This window comes from Molossus molossus, unplaced genomic scaffold (assembly GCF_014108415.1).
Source record: "Molossus molossus isolate mMolMol1 unplaced genomic scaffold, mMolMol1.p scaffold_m16_p_1, whole genome shotgun sequence".
Classification (NCBI taxonomy): domain Eukaryota; kingdom Metazoa; phylum Chordata; class Mammalia; order Chiroptera; family Molossidae; genus Molossus; species Molossus molossus.
In genome coordinates, this window is record NW_023425344.1 from 85,618,836 (window position 1) to 85,646,247 (window position 27,412).

At 41.5% G+C, this 27,412-nt stretch overlaps 1 protein-coding gene across 1 annotated transcript; it reads right to left on the reverse strand.

Moving 5' to 3' along the window:
- Window positions 1-4,925: 4,925 nt before the first annotated feature.
- On the reverse strand, window positions 4,926-6,170 carry LOC118630831 (NAD(P)H dehydrogenase [quinone] 1-like). The gene is given in 3 exon segments (XM_036263049.1): window positions 4,926-5,677; window positions 5,680-5,769; window positions 6,062-6,170. Coding segments are annotated over 3 exon segments (951 nt in total).
- Window positions 6,171-27,412: the final 21,242 nt, after the last annotated feature.

The window sequence follows — 27,412 nt, forward strand, 5'->3', positions numbered from 1 at the left end:
GTGATGACTGACTTAATTCATATGAAACCCTTATAGAACAGTGCTTGGCACGCTACTCCATGAATGGTAGCTACCTTTATTTTATTCTATTGTATATTTCTATGCCATAGTTTACTAACCTGTTATGTTAGAGTTTTAGGTGGCTTCTAACTTTTTTATAATTGAGATGAAGTTTTTTATATGTTATAACTTACACATCTCCTCAGGATAAATTCTTAGATCTGGACATGTTAATGTTTTAAGCATATATTATGAAAATCAAAGTCCTCCTGATACACCGTGAAAAGAACATCCACGTAAGTGTGCGGACGTGTCCCATCTCTCCCTCCTGTCGATGCCGGCGAATAGGCTGGGCTTTCGCATTCCTTATCAAAATGAGAACTACAATCTATTTCCATAATATATACAAATCTATGCTCTTCATCTTTAGGATGAAGAACAAATGCCCTGAGATACTGTTAAACTGTGAAAATTAATTAAATTGAAGGCAAGCATTTTTTTGCACTAATTAACGCACCTGGCTTGCCTAGGCGTGGAAACGCAATAGTGTTGAGCAATCCCTCCTGGCCCCGCTGCTGGGCAGCAACCCCCAAGGGTTGCAAACTGGTCAGGGAGTGTGCCTGCCCGCGGGCAGAGGGCTTTTTTGTCTCTCCTTTCCAGCCTTCTTGTCACTACAGGTCCTAATACTCCCCATGGCTTTGAGGCAGACCCTCTATGCTGAGGGGAAGATGCCACGTTCATCCTTACTTCCTTTGCTCGAAAAGTGTGTTAACACAAATCAGCGTTCTTCATGAGAACCAGAGCCAGCGGGACACTGGATATGCTCTGGTAGAATTTCTCCTTCCTCAGGAAAAACCTCAGTTTTTCTCTTTGAAACCTTTCAACTGACCGGAAGAGGCCCACACTGATTATTGAGGATATTTTCCTTTACTTAGAGTCATCTGATTGTAGATGTGAGCCACATCTATGAAATACCATCACAACAACACCCAAATTAGCATTTAATCTTATAGCTAGGTGCATTGCTAGCCAAGTTAACACGTCACATGTCACAAGAAGCCAGCATGCATAACCAGTGGCCCAACTTCCACTCGCACCTGACACCTGAGCTCCATGCCAGGCAATGCACGAGATTTCTGAGCAGAGCTGCCCTTAGCCCACTGTTCAGACAGTGTGAACCTCTCTTCATGGGGAGAAAAACGGGAGCTTTTATTCCTACTCTCATGCAGGATAATTTGGAAATTATAGTTTGTCAGTCTCATGTAATAAGTGATTTCAGAGGAAAGTCTAGAATATCCATTTAAAGGATGATTGGGAGCAATAGAGGGCTAATCATGATATCACTCAGTATTTCCAAATATAATTTCAAGATGAGTTCCAAGGGGCACTAGTTCCATGGGATAGCAAGTAATGGGTGCAAGGTGAAGACTCCATAGTAAAAAAAAAAAAGAATTTCTGGGTAAAAAATTAAACAGGTTTTTTCTAGTGTTCCATGAAATACATGGGAAAGATGTTACAATCTTTAGTGTTAGCTATTCAGATGACAGATGGGATAAAATTTATTCCCAGTTACCCCCTGTACTGCCATTTAGCACCACTAGATTCTGTGCAAAAGAAAGTTGACTCAGAAATTCCCATAGAAGATGTTATTGACCACATTTATTGAATGCCCATTATGAGCCAGGCTTTATGCTCAGTGCTGGGAACAAGATCCACACAGACCCTCATCTCAGGGAGCTTATGCCTTTTCCTAGACATGTGTTCCATGAGGGAGCGATCCTAGATATCTGTTCCTGATGGGGCCCCCACAGACCACTATCAACCCTGGTGCACATGTCTCCTGTAGGTTAAAGGATTATAGAAACGGGAACATGTGTCCTAACGTCTGTGCCTTGGCCAGAAGACGGGAAGTGCTAAGAAAAAGTACATTCATCTTGCCAGAAAACTAGATCAAAACCAGAAGAAAGAAAATCCTTTCACATGGGGTGGGCAGTTTGGCAAACAGCAAATGCCTCTGAGGCTGATGGAAATAAAAGTTTGCCCATCTCCCCTTCCAGCTGCCAGTATTTCCCCCTGATAGCCAGAGACATCCTTGACTGAGAACCTTGAAAGTGACAAGATGCAAGTAACTAAAAAACGCAGGCCTTGCACAGCCGTATGAAGTTAAAAGGCCAGGCAGGAAAACCCATACCTAAGGTTCTTATCGCTAGTTTCCTAGTCAGTCCTACTTTGCTGAAGAAGAATTTTAACTAATTTGAGACACTTTTTTGTGAGTCTTTAAAAACGGCTCCATTGGCTGTCTCATGCAGGACCGTTGATTCCTTGGTTTGCCACACCCTGTGTCTTATGGGTCAAGCTCATCTGGGCCAGCTGGGACTTTTCTAGCTAACTCCCAGCAGTGACGCAGCTACAGGCTTTCAAGAGTAGGCATCCTATCCTGGGGAGGCACTTACTGGCAAAATGGGGGAGGTGACTCACCCAGATGATCACTGGGAGATAGGGAGAACGTGAAGGGCAATCCTTCCTTCCATCTTACACTTGACATCAGTCAACAAACTTGCATTGAACACTCCTTTTGTGCAATGTATATAAGAAAGGGACATTAAGGTAGATCAGATATCTTAGACAGTAGAAATTTAATTCAAACTGGGAAATTATAAATAGGTGTTTTCTCAAGTTGGAATTGGACATGGATCTGAAAATTGTTCCTTTTATGTTTATTCTAGTTTCCAGCCTCTGCCTTCTCAGCCCCTCCCCTATAATGCCTTCCATTTGGCTCAACCATTCCCAATTCTTTTTAAAAAAATTATAGTTGAGCCCTGGCTGTTTTGGCTCAGCGGTTAGAGCGTCGGCCTGCGGTCCAGAGAGACCCAGGTTCGGTTCCCGCTAAGGGCATGTACCTTGGTTGCAGTTTGTCCCTGGCCCTGGTTGGGTTGCGTGGGTGGCAACCACTCGATGTGTCCCTTTCATGTCGATGTTTCTCTCTCTCTCTCTCCCTCCCACTCTGTCTGAACAACAACAAAAATTATAGTTGACCTTTAATACTACTTTATATTAGTTGCAGGTGTGCAACATAGTGGTTAGACATTTATATAATTTACCAAGTGATACCCCTGATACGTCTAGTACCCACCTGGCACCACACATAGTTATTACAATATTATTAACTGTATTTTCTACGCTGTACTTTACATCTCATGACTATTTGTAACTATCAATTTATACTTATTAATTCCTCCACTTTTTCCACCCAGCCCCCAGTCCCACTTCCATCTGGCATCTATCAGTTTATTCTCTGTATCTGTTTCTGTTTCATTTATTTTTGTTCTTTAGATTCCACATATAATTATGTTGTTTTTGAGTTATTTCACTTAGCATAGTACCTTCTAGATCCATCCATGTTGTCATAAATGGTAAGAGTTCATTCTTTTTTATGGCTAAGTAATATTTCATTGTATATAGCTTCTACATCTTCTTTATCTAATCATATTAATGGACACTTGGGCTGCTTTCATATCTTGGCTATTGCAAATAGTGCTGCAGTGAACATAGGGATGCATATATCTTTTCAAATTAGTGTTTTGGATTTCTTCAGGTAAATCATACCCAATTCTTAAATCAATTCTGATCAGGACAGTGATCAGGTACAGTATCGTTGGCTTACCAGGTAGTGGGGCATGACTTAATCTTGTTGCCACAGGCTGTTTTGGGGATGAGTACTGACCTGTCCATTCAGTTGTAGCTTCCCCCTGATTTCTACTCCATCCCATTTTGACATTCTTTCTTCTAGATCCCTCTGGAGTCTGCAAAGGATATTGTTTAACTTTGTAGGCGTTAGTCCCCTAGTAAGTCTATTTTCTCAATCACACTCACACTCAGCCCTAGAAATATTGATCCAAGTGATAAAAAAAAGTTTTTTTTCCCTAAGGGTCAGATATGACCACATGAAACCTTGATCATGACAGTGTTAGTTATGCATGCTCAGGGACCAGACTTTGTGGGTTCAAATCCTGAATCTGCCACCACTAGCTGTATAATCTTTAGCAAATCATTTAATGCTACGAGCCCTCAGTTTTTCTCATCTAATAGATAGATATACAAGCTTATAGAGTTGTTGTGAGGATTAAATGAATGGTAAAGACACATAGTAAATGATCGATAAGGTTAGCTATTATTGTTATTATTCTCTTTGTTGATCTAAGGCAGGGGTGGGGAACTCCGGCCCACAGGCCGAATAAGGCCTCGTGAAATTATCTGGTCAGGGCCTAGGCAACCAAAGGTGGGACTCGAAATTCAGCAAATCAAGGAGCATTTTTTTTTTTTTTAAAGTAAAGGAGACTTTTATTAGCTTTTCATTTCAAGGTATTTGTATGCAAACAAGAGAATTTAAAGGAAGAGTAACACTCATATTAGGTATATCAGTCACTATGCAGTAATTAAAACCAATGTATATCACAATCAGGCATCGATTACTAACTACTCAACAAGTCCCTTAGTTCTGACATATTCAATCATTGCTTTCTCTGAGCAGTTCCGTTTTGCTGTACACCACAGAGAGGTAATTAAAAGAGAAATAGATCATTGAAGAGTTGGATGCTTTCTAGTGAGATTTAGCCCTAAAAACTTATCCCTAAAAGAGGGATTAAATTGTGTACAGAGCCTTAAAGAATATTGTCTAGCCTCTTTCTATACCTTTCCTTGCTTTATATTTTAAGCGGCCTCTTGAGCCTAATCAGATTTTGCCATGATAGCAATTGTGAGAATCAGTTATGTCTATTAAAACTATCTAAAATGTATGAATAGTCTATTCTCTCTCCTATTCATTCCTCATGGAAAAAGAAAAAGAAAAACACAAATTTAAAGGAAGCCTGGAAAAGAAACCTAGATTTGGCTACATTTTAGAAGGAAATCAAATCTTGTGAATCTTATTCTCTGGCTTTGACCTGGTTGTCAGTCAGGATGGATTTGCCCAAGTGATGGCCCACAGAGAGGCCAAACTTCTTGTTTTTCTGCTCTTCCTGGATTTCCTTTTTCATTAAGAATCCTGCCTGGAAGTTTAGGTCAAAGAAACTACTTGGAGCAAAATATAGTGGAGTCTCATCCCAAATATCCTCTGGGCGTTTCTTCCATCCTTCCAGGATCTGAAGTCGGGCATCCGCAGGAATGTGCCCAGTGCTATATGTCAGTTGAGGTTCTAAGATCTGGAAGCCACAGAAATGCAGAGTGCCACTCTGAACTGGCCCGAGAATGATATTCATGTCCCCGTGGACACCCTGCAGAGAGTATGTAGAGCCGCTGCCACCAGTGGTGATGGACAACACTGTTTTCTTCCGGAAAGGTCCCTTGTCATACATGGCAGCGTACGTATAAGCAAACTCCCCAATGAGCACTCGCTCAAACCAGCCTTTCAGGATGGCAGGGGCTCCAAACCACTGCAGTGGGAACTGAAAAATCACAAGGTCTGCAGTTTCCAGCTTCTTTTGTTCAGCCACTATATCTGGGCTCAGACGGCCTTCTTTATACGCTAGAACAGACTCGACAGAATACTGGAAGTTCTCGGGGTCCTTCAGTTTACCTGTGATGTCCTTTCTGGAGATGACAGGATTGAAGTGCATGGCATACAGGTCTGACACAGAGACCTCCCATCCTTTCCCCTTCAAAGCCTCTACAGCAGCCCCTTCATGGCACAGTTGAAGGATGTGCTCTCAGCGTGAGCCAGTACCATCGGGCTCCCGCGGTGGCTGACTGTCTGTGCTGGTGGCTGCTGGGCTGGAGAGGGAGGGAAGGAGCATTTTTTTTATAGCAACATATATTTCTATTAAGTGAATCATAATAATAACATACATTTTGAGGGACAGGCAAGAAACATCCACTACAGGATAGACAGGACACATATGAGTACGTGCTGGGACAGACACGTACCCTTCCCGTCAGTCAGTGCCAGGCAGGCTGGGAGCGTACACGCTGTGAAAGTGTTAATACACGTGGCAAAACTACCCCGATCTGGTGATGATGAGACGATATGCGATTAAATGATTTTTTCCGACGCTGATGACCTTGCCTCCGATGATTGACGACGATGTTGCTGACTTCTTTGTCGACACAGAGGATAACTCCAATCCAACCTTTATCCACACATCCATGATCAACAGTCCTCGCAAAAACTGCATCTCCGATGAAGATTCAGGAAATTACAGTACACAGAAAAGACCTCAAGAGTCAATGATACAAATGTTGGGTATGTTCCAAATCCAAGATGCAGGATTAGAACAGTGAAATAATCACATTGCTGGCAATACACACACACTAGATAGTTATTAAAACTTAAGTGGTGTGACATCCTACTAATGTCAACTACAAAGAAAAGAAAAGTTGATGCAGAGTGTCACTCTTTCCAAGAGAAATGGACAAATGATTATTTTTGTTGTTGAAGTCGAAGGCAAACCTGTGTGCCTAGGTTGTGGCAATACATTAGCAGTAATGAAAAAAGCCAATCTGGAGCGTCATTACAGCTCAAAACATGCCAAACTCAATGAATTGGGAGACCAAATGTATCTGGATAAAATCAATGCTCTTCAGCGGGGTTTAGAATCACAACAAGCCACTAGGCCTTGTTGTGACAGAGACAACGTTCTTCAGACGAGTTGTGTAGTGAGCAAGCTAATCGTAAAGAAGCCGAGGCCTCATGCACAGGGAGAGTCTGTGAAAGAGTGTGTGGTGGCTGCTGAGGAGTTGTTAGCACCAGACAAAGTAAAATTGTTTCAGAGTATTAGTTTGTCTCAGAGATACAAGATACTGAAAAAACACGGAAGGATTCTGCAGGAGATTTCCAACTTTTTCTCTGGCTTCTGATGAGACAATGGACATAACCAATACTGCCCACCTGGCCTTCTTCACATGAGAGGAACTGCTGTCACTGGAAGCCATGCATGGCACTACAAGGGGTGAGGACTTGTTTTATCAATGGAAAAACTTGAGCTAACAGTTGAAAAGTTAAGTGGCCTTATTACAGATGGAGCTCCTGCCATGGTTGGCTTGCAAAAAGTGTTCATTGCATTTGTCACGAAAGAACTGAATTGTCTCAGCCTTGATCCAAGTGATTTAATTATATGCCACTGCATCATACACCAAGGAAGTCTCTGTGCATAGTCGTTGAGGCTCAACAGTGTGATGTCAACAGTAGTGTCATGCATAAATTTTCTCAAAACAGAAGATCTAACAGCTGCCAGGTTCAGGAGTTACTGAATGATCTTGACTCTGAGTACGGTGATCTTGTTTCTCACTGTGAAGTGCAGTGGCTGAGTCGCGGGAACATGCTCATGAGGTTCTAGGAACTGCGGAATGAAGTCAAGCAGTTCATGGAGGTGAAGGGAAAACCTGTCAGGGAACTCAATGATAGCAAGTGGCTGTGTGATTTAGCGTTCATGGTAGACATTACCAAGTACTTCTCAAAGCTGAATGTCAAGCTGCAGGCCCCCAAACAGCTTCTCAGCTCCCTGCTTTCAAACGTGAAATCATTTGAAGCTAAGTTAAGGCTGTGGAAAATGCAACTCTAAAGGAATAACACGGTGCATTTCCCCACTCTGGAAGGACAAAAGCCTTCTAGGACACTTGAATATGTTGGCGAATGTGCGAAACTAATTGAGGCATTTAATGAAAGAGTCAAGGACTGAAAAGTAAACAAATGGAACTGAACATCTTTGCTACACCATTCAATATGGAACCAGCTGATGCGCCTGATAACCTGCAGCAAGAAATCATTCAGCTGCAGCGATGGTGGGCTGAGAGCTGGGTACAACCACCTCCCACTGCTTGAGTTATGTAAATGTTCCGTACGCAGTGATGAATTTCCCACTTTGAGGAGACACGCACTGAAATATGCATCTGTGTTCAGAACAATTTATTGCTGCGAGCAGTTCTTTTCGAAACTTACCATCACAAAGGGTCAGCTGTGCTCCAGACTGACCAACGCAAACCTGGAAAAGCAGTTACGAACAGCAACATCATCAATACCAGCTAATCTCACATGCCTCCCCACAGAGAAGCAGTTACAGCCATCCCATTAGGGGTGAGTTTATTAAATGTTTGACCAAATATAGCAGGCTAATTTTTAAGTTGATTATTTTGTAGGGCCCACAAATGATGTTATAAATATCCAAATGGCCCTTGGCAAAAAAAAAAATTCCCACCCCTGATCTAAGGGGACAAACGCATCATTTTGGGTTCTGCTGTAAGAGTGGTAGAGATGTGGGAAGTGCCTATCTGAACTGCCCAACTCACCTTGCTTTTTCATACTTGCAGAGAGTTCAAGCGCGATCCTGGAAATGTTTCCTTCCCAAGTTTGCTATAATAACTTTGGAGTTAGAAGTTAACATATGGTCCACTGTAATTCTGAGTGCAAAGTAAAGATTGTCACCATTGCACATGACACTACCCCTGAGCCATTACAGGGCTTACCAGGGAAGCAGGCACTCTCTCACCCCCCTTACCACCAGGGCACTGCTGCAAATACCTCCCACCTCTGAACACCAAGCTTTGAATTGTTGCCTGAGACTAACACCTTTTCTTTAAGACGACTTCTTAACTTGACTAGTACCCTCAGGGAAATCTACTTGCCAAAAATTCCTACAGTAACTATGGGTTGAGATCCTGGAGGTAAATTAGTATTGGAGTTCTGGGCAATTTGCCCTAAATGCTAATGTATAAAAATGCACCTGGATAAGGACATTTTTCTTCTGAATCACAGATTCATGGCTTAATTTTTTTTGAAGTGTATTTTTTATTGTTGACAGTATTACAGATATCCCCTACTTTCCCCCTATCCCCACCCCCCCACCTAATTTTTAATAACAAGAAGAAAAATGTTTTGTTTTGTTTTTTAATTAGGTTTACTGAATAGGGTCTACCTAGATGACAACCTGGCGTTCACTTTGCATCCCTCACAGCTCCTAGCCCATTCCCTTGAATGCAAAGGCACTCCAGATAACATGGTGCACTCCGAAGAGGATGTTAGAGAAGGCATGGGGTCCTGGGTTCAAATTCTAGTTCTGCCACTTATTTACTAGTGTTGGGGGCTTCCGTAAGTATTTAACTTCTTTGAGAACTAGTTCTGAAGGATAGTGTAGGTAGAGCATCTGACACATCTTCTTCCATTGCTGAGCATGATGTGATTGATTCCGGAATCCCCTCCCAATGTGAGGGACCCTCTTGGACTCTTGCAAAATTTATTTTGTGGTGCTTAACTTTATAAATCTTTCCAAAAATAATTCATTTTGCATAACCTTTTTTTTTTTTTTTTTTTAAAGTCACAGAGATAAATCACATTTGCTCTTTTGCTACTCATTTAAAAACTAATTATTATGCCTTTGGTAAAAATTAGCCATTATTCTTCCAGTAGAATATAAATTATTTTTAAATCACTTTTATGAAATCATTAAATCTTCAGGACAGACATTAATGTTTTCTTTTTGAGTACCTTTTTACTTCATATTCTTTGAAAATTCTCAATTTGATGCTTCTAGGCAGGAAAAGAAAAAAACAAGAAAGATAGATAGGAATCTGACTTTTCATAGGCAAACACTATGCTCACAGATGATGGATTCTTAGAGAAAACAGCATGGCCTCAGAATCCCACACAGGGCGGAGCTAGCATTCAATTATGAAGATGTGAAAAAATATAGAACTATGCTACCCATTCATAGCTTTTATAAAAATAGTTGCTCAGGGAAGTACCCCAGCCAAACGAAAAATAAATCAGAATAAAGAAGTCAGGAAGGGCAACTGAAGCAGACTAGATAGAATGGTGAATATACAATTTATAGTAACTAACCTATGAGGTAGCTATAAAGTTTAATGCAAGTTTTAAGGATTTTTATAGTCAGAAGAAATGAATTATAACAATAAAATAATCTATGAGTAAAATTTGTTTACTTCAATGAAACCTGGGGAGAGAAATTAAGATTCTGCTGAAGACCTGATCTTGATGGTTGTATAAAGATAATTACAGATTCTGAATAATTCTTGAAGTTGATAGAGATATATAAGTTCAGTTATATTTGTTAGAGTAAAATGAGCCAAATATAATAAAGATGAAAACAGCAAAGAGCAAGCATAATATACTGAAGTACAAAGGAAGACAGTGGGAAAGAGACTGCATCAGTAGTGATGTATCAGTGGTTAGAAGAAATGTGAATGAGTTCATCCTCTTCCCTGGACCACTTGGCAACCAGCAAAGGCTTTCCAATTGGGTGAAACAGCAAGATCACTTATGTTGTATTCATAACAGATATACTTAAAAATAAATGACAGCCCCAGCCAGTTTAGCTCAGTGATTAGAGCATCGGCCCCATGGACCAAAGAGTTGAAGGTTCGATTCCCAGTCTAGGACACGTACCTCAGTTGCAGTTTTGATCTCCGGCTCTGATTGGGTCGTGTGGAATGCAATCAATCGATGACTCTCTCACGTCAATGTTTCTCTCTCTCCCTCTCCCCCACTCACTCCCTTCCCACTCTATCTAAAAAAAATCAGTGGAAAAATATCCTTGGATGAGGATTTAAAAAGAAAGAAAGAAACAAACAAACAAAAGTAAATGACAACTAATTATTTTTAAAAAGAGACATTACAAGATGTATAAGGTAAATGTATGCAAAAGAAAATTAAGAATAGAAATACAAGAGAAACAAAGACTTTAAGGCAAAATGCATTGAACACAAGAGAGGGGACTATTGTGATATTAATAGAAGATAAAATCCATCAAGGACATAGAACCTGTACACACTGAAAACCACTCCATTGAATTGAAAAGTATTTGTAGCCAATATGGCAAAACAAAACTTACAAAATTCTTACAAATTAAGGAGAAAGATATCAACAAAGACTCCTTTATCTCTCTCATCACTTAAAAAATTCCAAGTGTTTTAGGAGTTCTGTGACAGAAATGGAGACTACGGCCTAATATATTTTCCTTATTATAAGTCGCAATATCACAAGAGCTACTGGAGTATAGATCCTTTTAAAGCCACGAGACAACCACCAAGGGAATGAATGACTTCACTTTTAAGTGTGGAGACAAAATTCCTTCTATCAAGGGGTAGAAAGCAGTCAAATAATTTCATATATTTTTTTATTCCTTTCAAAAGTAATTTAAACAACATTCAAATATGACCCACACGGCCTTGAGCCCTCTGCTTGAAGATGAGCCCTCTGCGGTTATCAGCAAGGTCTCAGACCTGAGCTTGGGGGAAGGCAGAGGATGGCATGGCCCTGGCAAGGTCGCTGAAGTTTGCCCGGGATGTCTTTCTAGTAAGCCGTGAAGGTCTCCGATCTGTTTCATGCTATCCAAAGAAGAAACTGTGGACCCACATTTTGAAAGGTACCTAAAACTTCCTTTTGCCTTATTAGAGATACAAAAGGAACTAGTTTCTCTTTAATCTGTTTATGGAGGTACATTTAGCAAAAAAAAAGAAAAAAGGAAGCAAACCAAATTTCTAAACAAATATGGTTCTAACTACAATTTCCTTCACACAGAAAATGGTGCAGTGACTTTGGCCCACCTTCTTAAGGACTGTGATCATAGTCTATAGGTCTCATCTGAGTCATGTGCAGCCATTCCATGTGCAGCACAGAGTGTCCTGCCCCAGTTAGTGGTTCTGATCATCCCCTATAACTCCAGACACTTTGACTTCGAGCAAGGCAGGACGGTCTGTCTGGCTTCCCCATTTCTACCCATTCAGTGCCACAAGCTGACTTTCTAGCCCAGCTGCTGTATCCAACAGCTGTGCTGCTCCAGGTTTCTGACATCTGTAATGAAGTCTAGGCCCAGCACCTGGCTCTTCCATTTTCCATGATTTGCATATCCTGTTTTCTTTGCCTGAAAGCCCTCTCCTCTTCTCCTAACCTGGCCACTACGATTTCTTCTTCAATTTTCAGTTCAGATGCAACCTCCGATGGAGAGCTGTGCTAGCTCCTTGCAAGTGTTGGCTCATACCTGTCTTTGCATCTGTTGTAGCAAGAATCCCATTGTTTGGTTTTTGTTTGTTTACAGATCTGACTCCTCCCTGAAGCTAGAGCTGTATGAGGGCAAGTTGACACCCAGCACAGGCCTGACATATAGTTGGTCGGCATTCAATAAATACTTCCTGAGTCATTTGGTTAATGATCGCAGGAGAGGGGATGCCTCTCCCTGAGATGCCTCTCTCCCTGAGATGCCTCTCCCTGAGATAGCAGTGACGCAGGAGAGGAGGCATGAGGGTAAGCTGACTGGAGGTCAGGACAGAAGCAGAAGTTGTCCTTGCTTACAGGCACCTGTCTTCTCTGTGCCGGAGGAGGTTAGGCCACTTGCCGAGAGCAATGGAGGCAGGGAGCTGGTAGGTAAGGTTCAGAACAGATGTTAGGGAGAGCGGATAAGAAATCCTTGAGGGCCCCGAGGAGCTTGGAGCTCATGAATTTATAATGGAGCCCAGCAACATGAATATGCAACTTTTTCCTGGAAGGTCTTAACAGATCTGTACTAGGAACAGACACAATAATGCTGCTTGCTATTTATTTATACCTACCATGTTCCAGGACTTATGCTATATGGTTAAGATGCCCATTCTCTATTTCTCATAACAAAGCCTATGGTGTAGGCATCATTTTTTCCAACACACGGATGGAGAAACTGAGGCTTAGGGAGGTTAAGCTGGTCGAAGCGGATGCAAACCACAGACTCACTCCAAGGGCCAGGGCTTTGTCTGGGGCCGTGCATTCCACTCAGCCCTCTGTGGTTTCGTTGGGTTGAACTGAGCTGGGGGCTGGTCATGGTGAAGGAGTGAGAGGACAAAGGAGGCTGGAACGAGGGGCACTGGTCAGAGTGTTATTAGAATGACTAACTGTGGGCTCTAGGTAAGTGAGTATCTGAGCCTAGGAATGTTTGGAGATCTCCAAGTGAAGAGAAATTAAGGTGTCAGTAATATCAAATAAGGCTTTTTAAAGAAGTAAAAAAGCAGGAGAAGGGCACAGATAGGGAGATGTGGATTGTGTTTATGAGTTCAGAGTGACCCAATTCCAGATGGTGATACAGCGAAGGTGTGGGCGTGGGAGTGGATGTGAACGAGTCAGAATGCAGGAGGCCACAGAGCTAAGAGCCCCTTCTGCATTGTGTCTTGGAAGGTTGATGCCTGGCATATTTTAGATGCTCAATATTTACTGAATGAATGAATAAAGGAGGGAGAGCCACAGAGAGAAACCATAAAGTAGCGGGACTTCTTCACTGGTGCCACTTGTGAGCATTTACCACCCTTTTACAATCCTCTTTACCCCAAAACTAATGAAGTAGGTGAAGAGAGCGAAGGAAGTTCTCTATCCGGAATGGAAACAGAGTGCCTCTTGGAAGTGACTATCTGATTTCTGGAGAGTAGAGTTCTGGGGGCACAAACATTTGAAGGCCTTTTCGATTGGAAATGGAAAGAAAGTGCACTGAGAACAGTTTAAGTTATGGTTGAGGAGAACAGTGATAAAATTGAGACACAATCATCTATATACTCGGTGGTTTTTCCTATGTGGAACGTTAATTAACGCCTGGACAGTCCTTTGGCAAAGAGAGTATGAATAGTTTGCTTTTTGTGTGTTATATCAGGGACCCGGGCTCAGTCAACAGTGTCATGCTTTGAAATCTGTAACTCAGGCATAGAGTCTTATTTAAGCTAAGTCACGATAATCCTTCGCAAATGGAATATAAAACAGAATCCCGATTCATGAATTAGTTCATTGTTTTCCCCTGCTGACGGCTGATTGTTAGGTATAACGTGCAGGCATGCCAAGTGATGACAGATGAAACAGCATGATGTAATCTTGCATTTCAAAGGGTAGAGCCTCCAGGGTATTGGTAAACACACAGCTAAACAGAGCCTCACAATACACTTCTGTGTTTTATGGTTTTGTCAAAATCAAAGGAAACGTATTTACTTTGGAACAAATAATTGTGGGAAATTTCTATAGTGTCCCCGTGGCTTGTTTTCATGGTAACTAGAGTTCCCTTTGGTGTGTGAATAACATTGTACAAGTAAGCAGTGTTGGACAAAGGACAAGATGTACTCCATCCTTAATTATGGTGCAGAGGGGTTTTACTCTAGGCTTCGTACTTCACTTGTCAGGAAATCGCTGTGGGAAGGTGCGTTCCTGTTTTACAGTTAACGGAATTAAGGTTCTTAACTGAATATAAGAGAAAGGCAATTTCTCAACTCTGAATTTTTAGATCATTAACACTAAAAGGTAGCCCTGGCCATCCGTACTTGGCTAGCTTTGTGATGTTGCAGGAGAGAGGATAACCTCCATGTAACTTGGCCACCTGGCTCTGGCATTTCTAGTTACTTGCAAACAGCACTCGGCTCTTTCTGCTCAGCTCTGTGATGGTGAAAGGTCACTGCAGCAAGGCCCTTGGACTTAAGAATGCACCCATTAAGGAGCACTTCAAGAAATAAAATCTATGAACTAATTAGTTTTAACACTCTCCAAGTCATACTTACCTCCTACCTTTCTTCTAAAAGAATTCAACCTTTACACTTTTTAATTTGTTTAAAACGATAAAAAGACATAGATGCTGTAGATACTCTAAAAAATTACCCGCCTAGCATGAGATGCAAAGCCCAAGGCAGAAATTGGAGCATCCTCCGTGGCCTGAAACCTGGGGAGACCAGACAGAGAAGCCACACCCTCAGTTTTCTGAAATCTCAGTTGATTCTTATACTATGGTTGAATGTCATTATAGTAGTTGTAAAGGATTTATATTGTGAAACTGGCAAGCATGCGATTCATTGATGGCGCTAATATAGATATCTCAAGGCAGAAGTAATGATACACTTTGCAAGGCAATAATGCATCAGAACAGATTGTCAGCGGAATCTGTAAAAATGTGGAAAAATGAGCAATATGTAAAAACCTCCTGAAATTCATGAAAACATATTGGTATTGAATGTTATTCTCCCATAGTTAGAAGTGTGTGTAATATGGACTTTGATTACAAGGACAGGAGATTATAGACATATTATGTATTTATTCTAGATATGTTTCCCCCAAACTTTAATTTTTTTTTTCCTTTCCTGTCTTCAGAATAATGGAAGAATTGGTTAAACTGGTTCATTGCTAATTCCCAGGAAATACTTTTATAAATAAAGAGTACTGCATAAACCATAAGACCTGATAGGATTCATTTAATGCAAAAATGGAAAAGTTATACATTATAAGTCAAGATGGTTATCTGAAACACCATATATTGTCATTATGCTCTAAAAATTAGAGTATTTTAGGAAAGAGGAAAAAGAGCTCACATGATTTGTAATTTACATCCTGAAGTTTCTTCCTCTTTCAGAAAAACAATTAAAGACATTTTTTTCTCCCTTTTAAATCAACAACTTACAACCGTGAGAATTGGGTGGTGTTTAATTCTTGTGAGAATTTCACAGCAAAAGCCTAACTCTATTCTATTTTAACCTTGGTTTCAAGTGATTTCTCTAGTGTCCTGTATTTTCCTTGTGATCTGTGCTAAAGTAGATTATTAGAGAGCTACATGGCTGGGAGCCAGATTTCACAGGCATGAAATATGAGTGAGTGGTCAAGGATTGGAAATCGCTGAGTGTAGGTTTCTCTCAAGAGGTTGGCTGTGAGGAGAGGAGGATGGGGGATAGCCTAGGGGTAGAATGCTCTTTTAGGGTAGGAAGAGAGATGTCAGCTTGATTACAGGCTGAGTAGGAAGGACCAGTGGAGAGGAAGGAGGAGGAGAATCATGGGAACTGGTCATTGATATGGCTGCTCAAGGAGGGTGTTGTGGGAGAGATCAGTCTCAAGTGTGGTTAGCCTTGGAGAGCAGGGATTCTGCTCTGTGCTGGGAAGGAAAGACGACAAACGGGGCAAACATTTAAAGATATTTTGAGGAGGAGGAATGGGCCCAGGGCCTCAGCTGAGGCAAAGGGATGGGAGGATTAGAAGAAAGGGAATGACCTGGAGTTGGCTTTGTAGGGAATGTGTTTGGGTTTCACTGAATGAAAGAACTGAAGTTTTAAATCATTTTTATGTTCCCAGTAATAGTAGTACCTTGGGAGGAGAAAATGTGAATGTGGGTGATTTGAAAACCCAGGTTCAGGATTCTTAAAGTAAGGTAGAATTAGGAGCATGGGCTGATAGGATTCATGGCATTAGATGGAGATTGTAAAAAGGTCTAAAAGGGACCGATGAGTAGGGAGGATAGGGAATTTTAAGAACGGAAAGAAAATGAAGCAGAGAGCAAGTTTTGTAGGGATTGGAAGTTATCAACCAAAAGGAGGAATTTAAGATCTCGGAGGTGAGCAATTCTGAATTATGGATAACCAGATCCAATGCGTGGGTGTGTTTCTGGGAAGGGCAAGCAGAAAAGAAGAGGTGGTCAGGTCCCAAAGGAGACCAGGCATAGAGGGGTTGATGTCGTGGATGTGAAGTGCTACAGGGTTTGAGCTTCCACCACGCCGGTCCTAGTCTCCTTGACAGTTCCAGTCTCTTGTTAGCACATGTCTGTCTTCTCACCAGACTGCAAATGCATAGAACTTGAACAGTTCTTATTTACCTTTACGTTTCCAGTGCTTGATGCAGGGTGTCATGCATCTATTAATGTACCATAATTGTTAAATACTAGAGTCCAAACAACCAAAACCAAGTACAGTTTATGAAAAAGCTAGGAACTATGGCAGCAACACAAAGGGAGAAAGGTGGTCTATATGGATGGCTTTGGTTGCTGGGTAAGCAGAAATAAGTTTGTGTTTGGAACATGCTTATCTCAGAGGTGATGGGTTGCAGGCCACCTTAGAAAAGGTTATATGGAAAATGGCATCTTTAGGGACGAGCCAGCATTGAGGAAGAAGGACAAAGAGGGTGTGTGTTCACATGGGACAGAGATTCCAGAGGGCAGAGTGGAAGAGCCTGGTGGGTGGGGGAGGGATGGGGTTGGGCCAGATAGGAATGAGAGTATCAGAAGAGCTACTCTGCGGAAATTCTCATCTAGGGCAATGTTCCAGTCATAGGAAGGAGGAAGGAGATTGGGAGTCAGGCTGAAGATGCAGTCGTGATTCTGACACTGTGTTGGAATAACAATAGCTAACGTTCACTGAGACCTTATAGGTGCTAGGTACTGCACTGAGCACTTTCCATGAACTATGTTATTGAGTCCCACAGCAGTCATAGGAGGTAGATGATACCATTTTTAGTCGTGTTAACCTCCCCAAGGTCACACTGTTGGCCAGGAGCAGGCCCAGAACTCACACCTCCAGAGCCTATCTGCTAAATCATGACACACTCAGCCTCCAAAATAGACCCCCAAGTGCCACCAAGTAGTGTTGTCTTTTCACAGATATGTCCCATATGTCACCCAGGGGTGAAGTCATAAGAACTCAAAAAATTTCAGGCCTGTGTTCTTTCAGGTAGTAATCAGAAGCAGGACATTCATTTTGTTTAGCCTGGGGTAGGCGACCTTCAAAGTGCCACAGTGAATCATAACTCTGCGAAGCACTCAAAGGCCGAGACCATTGCAGCATGCATAGATTACTTATTTTGTTTTGTTTTCTTTCTTTAAAAGGCCTAGATAGTTATGGAACATATTTAGCTTTGGCAGAAGAGAAAAATGCTTTGTTTAATAACAGACTAAAAAAAACCAAGGGCATTGATTAACTTCCACGAAGAGATTGTTGCATGGGGTATGTGTGTGCACTTGTGTGTACGCACGCGTGTGTTGAAGAATGGGAGAGTTAACAGTTGTGTGTGGAGGTACATTGTTTTGATAGCATGTGATGCTAAACCAAGTGTTTTCCTTCTGCAACAAAATCGTAGGAAGCACAAGCTATATACAGTCAGTCCATGGTTGTAGAGCTCGTGGATATGAAGGGCCAACTAAGGTACGTTAGCATCCGTGGATTTGGGTATCCGAGAAGGGTTTAGAAACTAATGCCCTGTGGATACCAAGGGATCATTGTAGTCTTAAATGGTAAATCATGCCCCAGGTTTGAATGGGTTGCTCTGTGCTTTGTGGGAGGATTGAGCAAAGGCAGAAGGGCCTATGAAATTGGTATCTGCTGTGCACAAGAAATAGACTTGTCCAGTGTCATCAGGACAGAGTGAGTCGGGGTGAACAGAGAAGGTGGAAACAGAGACTCTAGTAGAGCACTGAGCACTTCATCAGGGAGCTCGGAAGGCTGTCACTGAGGGCACAGAGGATTGAGAATGGGAGGATACTGTCAGGAAATGGAACACATGAACATGAGCTTGGATATGCTGTTCTTGCATCCCGGCTTGTTTCAACCACACAGTGATCTTCATTCCTGCTTATGTGGAGAGTGCTGTTTTCCCCACTGATCCCTGAGGCAGGTGGGGATTTGATTGGAAAAATGATTCATAAAAACTATGAGACATTGTAGTCTGTGCTTTGAGGACATGCTGACAAGTTTGCAACGCCTGTCATCACGGCTTTCTGAGCCTCAGTATGTGCAAGTGCTAACCAAGAGATTAGTTTCCATCTGATCTGCCGTAGTTTGTGAATCTTGCTCATCACGAAGATATTTCTTCCACAATTATTTGATACAATGCTAGGTAGCACATATGAAAATGTATATTTAGGTTCTGCCACTTACCAGGCAAATGACTTTAGGTAGGTCTGTAACATGGGAATAATCAAGCCTTCCCTACAATACTGTGACGATCCGCTGAGGTCCCATTGGCAGGGTGCAGAGCACAGTGCTTTTCACACAGTAGGTCTCCAATAAATATTACCTGCCCCCCCTTACCCTTCTCTCCCACCTTGGTGTTGGTATGATTCTGATCATGTTTGTTTGACTCAGCGGTGGCGTACCCCGTCATTAGACATGTTGGATTTGCCATATATTTCCAGACTGTTCAGAAAAAAGTCTTGGTATTTTGATTAATTTGTTTCAACCAAATTAACTAATAAATGCCATATATACATAAAGAATAACAGGAGTACATGACAGAAAAAAAATTCAAAGTTTTGTTTGAGAAACTAAGAAGACACATGGGCAGTGTGTTGAAACAGTCCCCCTGTGAAACTTCTAGATTACATGCTTTTGCAATTACTATTTGGGAAAATGTTTATCAGAATGAACTAGTAATATACTCGGCATCGTGTACACACCTTATAATGTTGAGTGAAAGGAATCAGATATAAAATGGTACCTGTTGTATGTGGTGAATTAAAAGGGCCATGTATGTCTTGCAACTACTCCCGATAGGACAGAGTGTGTGTGTTCCTCCCATGAGCACAGTTGCTGTATGACTTGCCTTGGCCAGTAGAAAGCGGACGAAATGATCAAGGGTGACGTCTCAGCCTGAGCTCAGAGGCTTGCAGCCTCCCTGTTCCCATAACGCGAAGGCCATGTGACAAAGTCTGGACCGCCCTGTCAGACACATGCAGCCCAGGGGACAGTCAGCAACACCCACCGGAGATTTATTTGGGCCCCTTTAGATCGGGAAGCACCAAACCGAGCTGCCAGATGACTGAAGCTGCATGTGTGACCCAAGGTGAGACAAACAGAAGAACTGAGCTCTGGCCAAATTGCCGACCTAGAGAATTGTGAACAAATAAAATGGTTGTTCTTTTAAGCAACTACATCTTGGCGGGGGGGTGGGGGGGGGGGGTTGTTATCAAGTGAAGATAACTAATACAGAGTATGAGATTTTACTTATATGAAGTTCAAAAAAAGGCTAATCTATCGAGGTAGAGGTCAGAATAAGAGTTATCTTTGGTGGGGGACTGCCTAGAAGGGGCATGAGGAAGACTTCTGGAAAGGTTTTCTTTATTGAGCTGGTTGATGGTCATGTACATCTTTTCACTTGGTAAATATTCATCAAGTTGTGTCCTTGAGCCCTTGAGATCAATGCATTGTACTGCGTGTGAGTTAGAACACACACAAACACGCACATGGCAGGTGATCGATACAGGCGTGCACCAGTGGGTGTGTTAGCAAGCTGGCACGCAGGTTTGGGCAGAGTCAGCAAAACAGCAGACTGAGACTGAGGATGAAGATGCAGGCCAATCATTTCAAGGAACTTGTCACCCACCTATTTTGGACCAAGTACTCTGCTGGGGATAAATACTCGAATAAAACACAATCTACTTTTGCAAAATCATATGTGCTAAACCAGACCAATGCAGAGACAAAGGCTAGGAGAAAACAATATTATTTACCGTGACAATGGGTGACTGAGAACATTAAATGCAATTAAAGACTGGATTATAAATCACATCATGGTCTTTGAAAAATACATGGAATACGTACTGCTCATTAAGGTTCATTTCCTTCAACAGACCCACAGAATTGTGTATCTTTCATTTTGTGAAACACAGTATGTGTGTATGAGACCCAAAGACACCACTGAGTTTAGGAACTGCCAAAATAGGAGGTGTTACTCCCTCTCTTGGTTAGATCGTATTTCAATATTTTTGTCAGCGAGCTTGGCATTGCAGGGTATCAAAGAAGAGAGTGGTTAAACCATTTCACTCATCCTTTATCCATTGTCAAATACAGTGTTAAGGTTCGAGGAAATATGTCACAGCAATCAGCTTCTATCAAAGGTGGAATTGTTCCATGAGCTGCATGAAGGCTGAGCTTGAAGCTGACACAGAGAGAGCAGACTGAGGTGCAGAGACGGAGAGCTGGTGACAGAGTTGGAACCCTAAGTTAGCTGTACCTGAAGCATAAACATTTTTCCTTTATTACTTATTATAGTTATAGCAGTTTGGGTTTGGCTTTTTGCCACTTGGAAGATACCTAACCATCCCCTCCTCATCCCCTGCCCTTCCTTGGCCACTAGCAAAACCATTACTGCCTCCCTCTCCCTATTACAAAACGATCTAAGGTTCTTGTCTTTCTTCTAGGCAACGTTATGTGGAGTAGAGGTGTGGGATATGAGAGCAGTGGCTGAAAGACGGTAAAAAACAGTAACAAAGCAGAGTCTAGCCCGGCCGGTGTGGCTCAGTGGCTGAGCGTCGACCCATGCACCACGAGGTCGCCGGCTCGATTCCCAGTCAGGGCACATGCCCAGGCTGTGGGCCTGATCCCCAATGGGGGGCATGCAGGAGGCAGCCAATCAATGTTCTTTTTCATTAATGTTTCTATCTCTCTGTCCCTCTCCCTTCCTCTCTTTCTAAAATCAATAAAGAAAAAAAAAACAAAAAAACAAAAGAAACCCAAAACAATGGCAGAGTCTAGATTTTATTTCTTGTTTGAAAATATGAGTTCTATGTTCAGGGAGGGAGGGGGGAATCAGTGGGGGGAAAAGGAGAGAAATCTGTAACAAAAATAAATTAATTAATAAAAATAAAAAAAGAAAATATGAGTTCTAGCTGCCATCTGGTCAAGCACCCAAATGCTTGGTGCTGGCAGTGCCACAGTTGCTTGTATGTGGATATAACCTTACTACACACACACATTAAGGATAATGTGTGCCTGGCTGCGCTGGTTCAGTGGTTAGAGCACCAGACCTAGGACTGAAGGGTCTTGGGTTTGATTCCTAGTCAAGTGCATGTAACTGGGTTGCAGGTTTGATCCCCAACCCTGGTCGGGGTGGTGCAGGAGGCAACCCATCGATGTGTCTCTCTCACATTGATGTTTCTCTCTCTCTCCCTCCCTCTCTCCCTCCCTTCTACTCCATCTAAAAATCAGTGAAAAAAAATATCCTTGGGTGAGGTACAAACAACAACAACAACAATAAAACACTAACTTTTGGAGTAAGGTGAAGAAGTAATAAACAACTTTACCATTTATTAACCTCTTAACCATTTAGTTAACCTATTAACTTCCCATTGTGAATTGCAACCATCTCTATTTTCTTAATTAGAATTAGTACTACTTATCAAAAGGTATGCTTTCTTCATTATGGATTGTTTGTATAACTAATTTATAAGTTAATAGTAGACGCTTATGTATGTGAATTGCATGTATTTTAATTGAAGGGAAATGTGTGTTAGGCACCGGGAGTGACAAGAGAAGACTAGGACATGGCCCCTAGCCTTAGGGAATTTAGACTTTAGTTGCAAAAACAGACACATAAACTGTTTTTGGAAATTAGTCCAGACCTGGTGTCAGTCACCTGGTAGTAATATGTATCGTCTGTCGTCTGAACATGCGTGTGCGTAGAAGTAGCGAGTCTGACACATGGGCACGGAGAGGCTGTGGACCTTTCACGCGCCGTGTTGCAATCTCCTTCGTCGCCTGTCTCCCAGAGCAGAAGGGGAGCCCCCACCTCAGGGCTCATGTTTTCTGCAGCTTGTATTCCAGACCTTTGCATAGTGCCTGGCTTAAGCAGTGTTTGTTGAATGGCATTAATATTGTACGTACGTCCTTGGTTCACGCAGCCTTATAAATACGTACCATCTCCATCTCTCTTGACCGCTGGCTGCCGTTCCATAGTGAGAGGAAACAAGTAGGTTCCTATATCCTGCCTTTTGCTTTTAATATAGACTGGGCATTGGGCCAAGCAATGGCCAGGTGGACAGGCAGACAGAAGCCTAGAAAGTTTATACCAAAGGTCAAGGAAAGGTAGATGGCCTTGGGTTCAGCCACGCATGGAAAACAAAGTGGGTCCAAATTTGAGGAGAAGTCAAGGGTATGGGCAGGCAGCCAAGGCGGCTCTAGGAATAGATTCAGAGGAAGGGGGAGGTGGCAGGTGAATTCGCAACTAATTCTTACGCAAGGCTGTGGTCCAGTCAAGAGCTTACTCCTTTGAGAGTAAGACCAAATTTTAGGACACGGAAAATACAGAGGGCTCTTGAGTGAAACTGGCTGACTATGCAGCAAACTTCCAAGGTGGTTCCTTAACAGGACCTCACTCTATTTTTCATACTGACAGCAAGATCTCACTCATGTGAACACAGGATTATCCATCACAATAACTTCATAAACAGGATTCTAGTTAATGAATTCACAAGTAGCAATTTCCTGTTTATATGCATCAAAGTTCATTCATAAATTTTATTTTAAGCCTGAATCCAGTCACACAGCTAGATACAAAATATATATGCATGTGTGTTTACACGAAACCCCCTGCCACTCCCCGTCCACCCCCACACACTTGCACAGAACTAGAGAGAAAATATCTCCATACCATTGGGCTAGGATTTGAAAACATGGAGCAACACATACTAATACTTGGAATCTTAATTTATGAAAATGAAAATATGATTCCTATCAGGAACACTGGATCCCTTTTATATGTGTTAGATGGCTATGGGTCAGACTGAGAATTTGTAGTAATTGTTTGACATTAACCCTTGGAATTTATAGTTCAGATCTCTGAACCTGCAATTAAATCCCCCAAATCAGAGTTACACCCTGTGCTGAGCTAGAGTAATAGGCACTGTTTTTACCCTTCTGCCTTACACAACTAAAAAAGTGGGCAAAAGTACATAAAACAATAGTGTTTATTTGTTTTATTTATTTATTTTTATATATTTTTATATATTTTTTTAGAGAGAGAAGTAGGGAGAGAGAGAGAAGCATCAATGTGAGAGAGAAACATCAATCAGCTCCTGCATGCCTCCTACCGGGAATCGAACCTGAAACCGGGAATCAAACCGGGACCTCTCAGTCCACGGGATGACACTCAATTCACTGAGCCACAGCAGCCGGGCAATGTTTAGTTATTTTCAAAGAGACAGAACAGGACAATGATCTCTGAGAAAAGGGAAACAAACAAATGAAGTGAGCCCTGTGGCTGGCCCAGCTCACTGCTTCATTCATGTTTCTAGGCTGCAGAGCAATCCTCCCTGAATCGAGGAGAAAGAGTTTGTAGCTTGAGAAGGCAAAGATGGCTGTAATTCACAGGGCAGAGTACCCGAGAACAGAGAGCTCTGGATTGTGGGGGGAGGCAAGAAAGAGAGACAGGGAGGGAGGGAGAGAGAGAGAGAGAGAGAGAGAGAGAGAGAGAGAGAGAGAGAGAGGATGCTCTGGAGATCTGGAAATCTGCAGAGGTTACCCTTAACTCTTTAGTTGAATACTGGTCAGTGCATGTATGTGAGGAAAATTCTGTGGCAATGGGAAGAAGTAGGTAGAACAATCAGTGGAAAGAAGTAGGTAGAACAATCCCCGGAGCTCACACAGAGCCAGAAATAGTTCATCTTCCCACCATTCAAAGTGAAAAGACCTCTTGACACACAGCACATTCAGTAGAGTGCCCAGAAAGGTGTTTCCTTAGCTGTGGGGTCAAGCCTCACACTAAATGTTATTGTGGACCTGCCTGACAAAGATTAAAAGCAAGCCTTGAAAGGATCAACCTATTTCTAAGTTACTTAACTTTTCCAGAACAATATTCAAGAATACATAAAGAAACACAAGAACAAGAATCCATCATTCCACAACCAAAAATTTACAATGTCTGGCATCTAATTTAAAAAATGAATAGGTGTGCAAAGAAATGAGAAGATATATAAAATCTTGAGGAGCAACATCAATCAATAGAAACAGACCCAAATATGGCATGAATCATAAGATTAATAGATAAGGACATTAAAATAGCTGTTTAAAATATGCTTTATATAGTCAAGAAAATAGAGAAAAACAAGCTTAATAAGGAGAGATATGGAAATATAAGAAAGACCCAAATCAAACTTATAGAGATGAAAAATCAATGTTTAAAATACATACACACCAGATGGGATTAAGAGTAGATTAAACACTGCAGAAGAAAAGATTAGTGCATTTGAAGGCATATCAATATAAATGATTCAACAGAAAAGAAAGAAAGAGATAAAGATAAAAACCCAGCATATGTAAGCCTTGGGACAACATTAAGTACTTCTATACTTATTAAAGATATTTAATTAGTAGTTAAATTTTTCTCACAAAGAAAACTCCAGCCCAGATGACTTTATTTGTAAATCCTACCACACATTTAAGGAAGAAGTGATACCAATTCTACACAAAAGATTAGGCAATTTCTTAAAAAGTTAAACATATCCCTACCATATGAGCAGTCATTTTACTCCTGGGTACTTACCAAAGAGAAGGAAAAGCATATTTCTACACAAATACTTATATATAAATGTTCATAGCAACTCTATTTATAAAACTAGAAATAACCCTTGGGCTCATCAACAGGTGACTAGTTAAACAAATTATGGTACATTTAGATAATAGAATACCACTATAAGAGGAACAAAGTACTGATCCACAGAAAAACATGAATGAATCTAAAAATCATTATACCTTAAGATAGACAAAAGGGAATACATACTGCATGATTCCATTTACATAAAATTCTAGAAAATGCAAACAAATCTATAATGGCAGAAAGCAAGTCAATGGTTGTCTGGGGCTGGGGGCAGAGGGAAGGATGGATTGCAGAGGAGCACAGGAAAGTTTTTGGGGGTGATGGAAATGTCTGTTATCTTAATTGTAGGGATGGTTTTGGGTATATACCTATCAAAGCTCATCAAATTGTATACTTTAAATATGGGCAGATTATTTTATTTTATTATTATTTTTTATTGATTTTAGAGAGAGGAAGGGAGAGAGAGAGAGAAAGAGAAGCATTGATTGGTGATCAGTTGCATCCCACACACACCCTGACAGGGATCGAACCCAAAACCTGGGAATGTACCCTGACTGGGAATCGAACCCGCCACCTTTTGGTGTATGGGATAATGCTCCAACCAACTGAGCCACACCAACAAGGGCTATAGGAAGATTATTGTCTGTCAATTATTCTTCAGTAAAGTTGAAAAAAAGAGAGGGAGGGAAGAAGGAAGAAAGGGCAGAAAAAGAGGAAGTAAGGAAGGGAGAGGGAGAGAGAGAGAGAAAAGAGTGAAGAGGAGAGGAGAGAAGAGAAAAAAAGAGGAGACAGCATTGCCATTGACTTACCCCACTAATGGGCTTTCTCATTTACCAGGGGCAGGGTTGGATCTAGGTTGAATTCTGTGCGTGTTCTCCTTGGTTTGTTGTGGCTCCTGGGACACTAGCAGCAACTCTGTGTTGGCCATCAGAGCCATAAAGAGGCCGTCACTGCCTTGGATTTGTGCCTTGAGCTTCTAGAGAAGCTGTATAAGACTGTGGCAGCTGACAACTTGAGTCCAGGTCCTCACTGATGCAGATGGGACATGATGGCATGGGCAGCAATCCTTGAATTTTGGATAAATCTCTTTTTTGGGGAGCCAAAGTTTTCACTCAGTTAAAAATCAACTGCATCGAAACATATTGCTATGCAACTGCACACAGAAAGGGAGAAATATTTTGCTATCCAAAGTACTTGAAAGAAAATGTAAAACTTTTGAGATGTTTAAACTTACATGAATATGTAGTAACCTCAAGTTATCCTAAAAAAGATGTCACCCTTAATTATGAGTGATCAGGAATATCGAGAAAGGAGGTGACTGGTGAAAATTAATTCTGTTTAACGTTTCCATTTAACCAATTCTTGCCTTTCAGAATGAAATAGACTGTGTAGTAAAAGAACCAAGCAAAGAAACTTAAACAATCAGATCTAGATGCATTAAAGGTGGGTATTTCTGGAAATGTAGAGTCACTAGGACAAAAATCAAGTCTGTGAAATCACCAGTGACTTATCGCAGTAGAGCCTCAGGCGGAGAATCACCTTGGCCTGGCCCTTCCCAAGGGGCCAGCCCTGATCAGAGAGACCTTTCCCTTTTCCTCCTCTGAGATTCTTACCTTGGTTTTGCTCCTTCACTGCTAACTCCAATTAAGTTTCTGTGATGCTGGCGGATCCAAGGGGACATTATCCTCTTGCTTCCCCTGAAAGCTAGTATAGACCACCACAAAGACCTTTTTTTGCCAAGCAATTTTTCTGGTCTGCAACTTCCTTCTATCAAAATGAGTATCTCTCCATTGAGGAGTTCCCATCTTCCTCTTCTGTCATTGAGGAGCTTCTAGAAACAGTAAGAAACCAAAGGCTACTTTTTGTCTTCTAAATTAAATTTGAATTATCTAATTGTATACTTTTGAAAATGGATGCTTTGTATAATTATAATCCCTACATTAGTATTTTATTTAAAATGTTGATTAAAGTATTAAAAAAAATAAAACATTTAAAAGTATAAAACTAGCCCTGGCAGTATGACTCAGCTGTTAAGAGTGTCATCCCATGGACAGAAGGGTCTTGGGTTTGATTCCTGGTCAAGGGCATGTACTGGGTTGCAGGTTTTAACCCTTGCCATGGTCGGGTTGTGCGGGAGTCAACCAATTGATTTGTCCCTTTCACATTGATGTCTCTTTCTCGCCTCTCCCTCCTTTCCACTCTATCTAAGAAGCAATGGAAAAATATCCTCAGATGAGGAAAAAAATTAAAAGTCTAAAACTAAAAAAAAAAAATCACCCAAATCGCTAATATTATTTTTCCCTTGTTTTGGAAAGAAAAGAGTAATCTGGGGGAAAAAACCCCCAAGAGAAT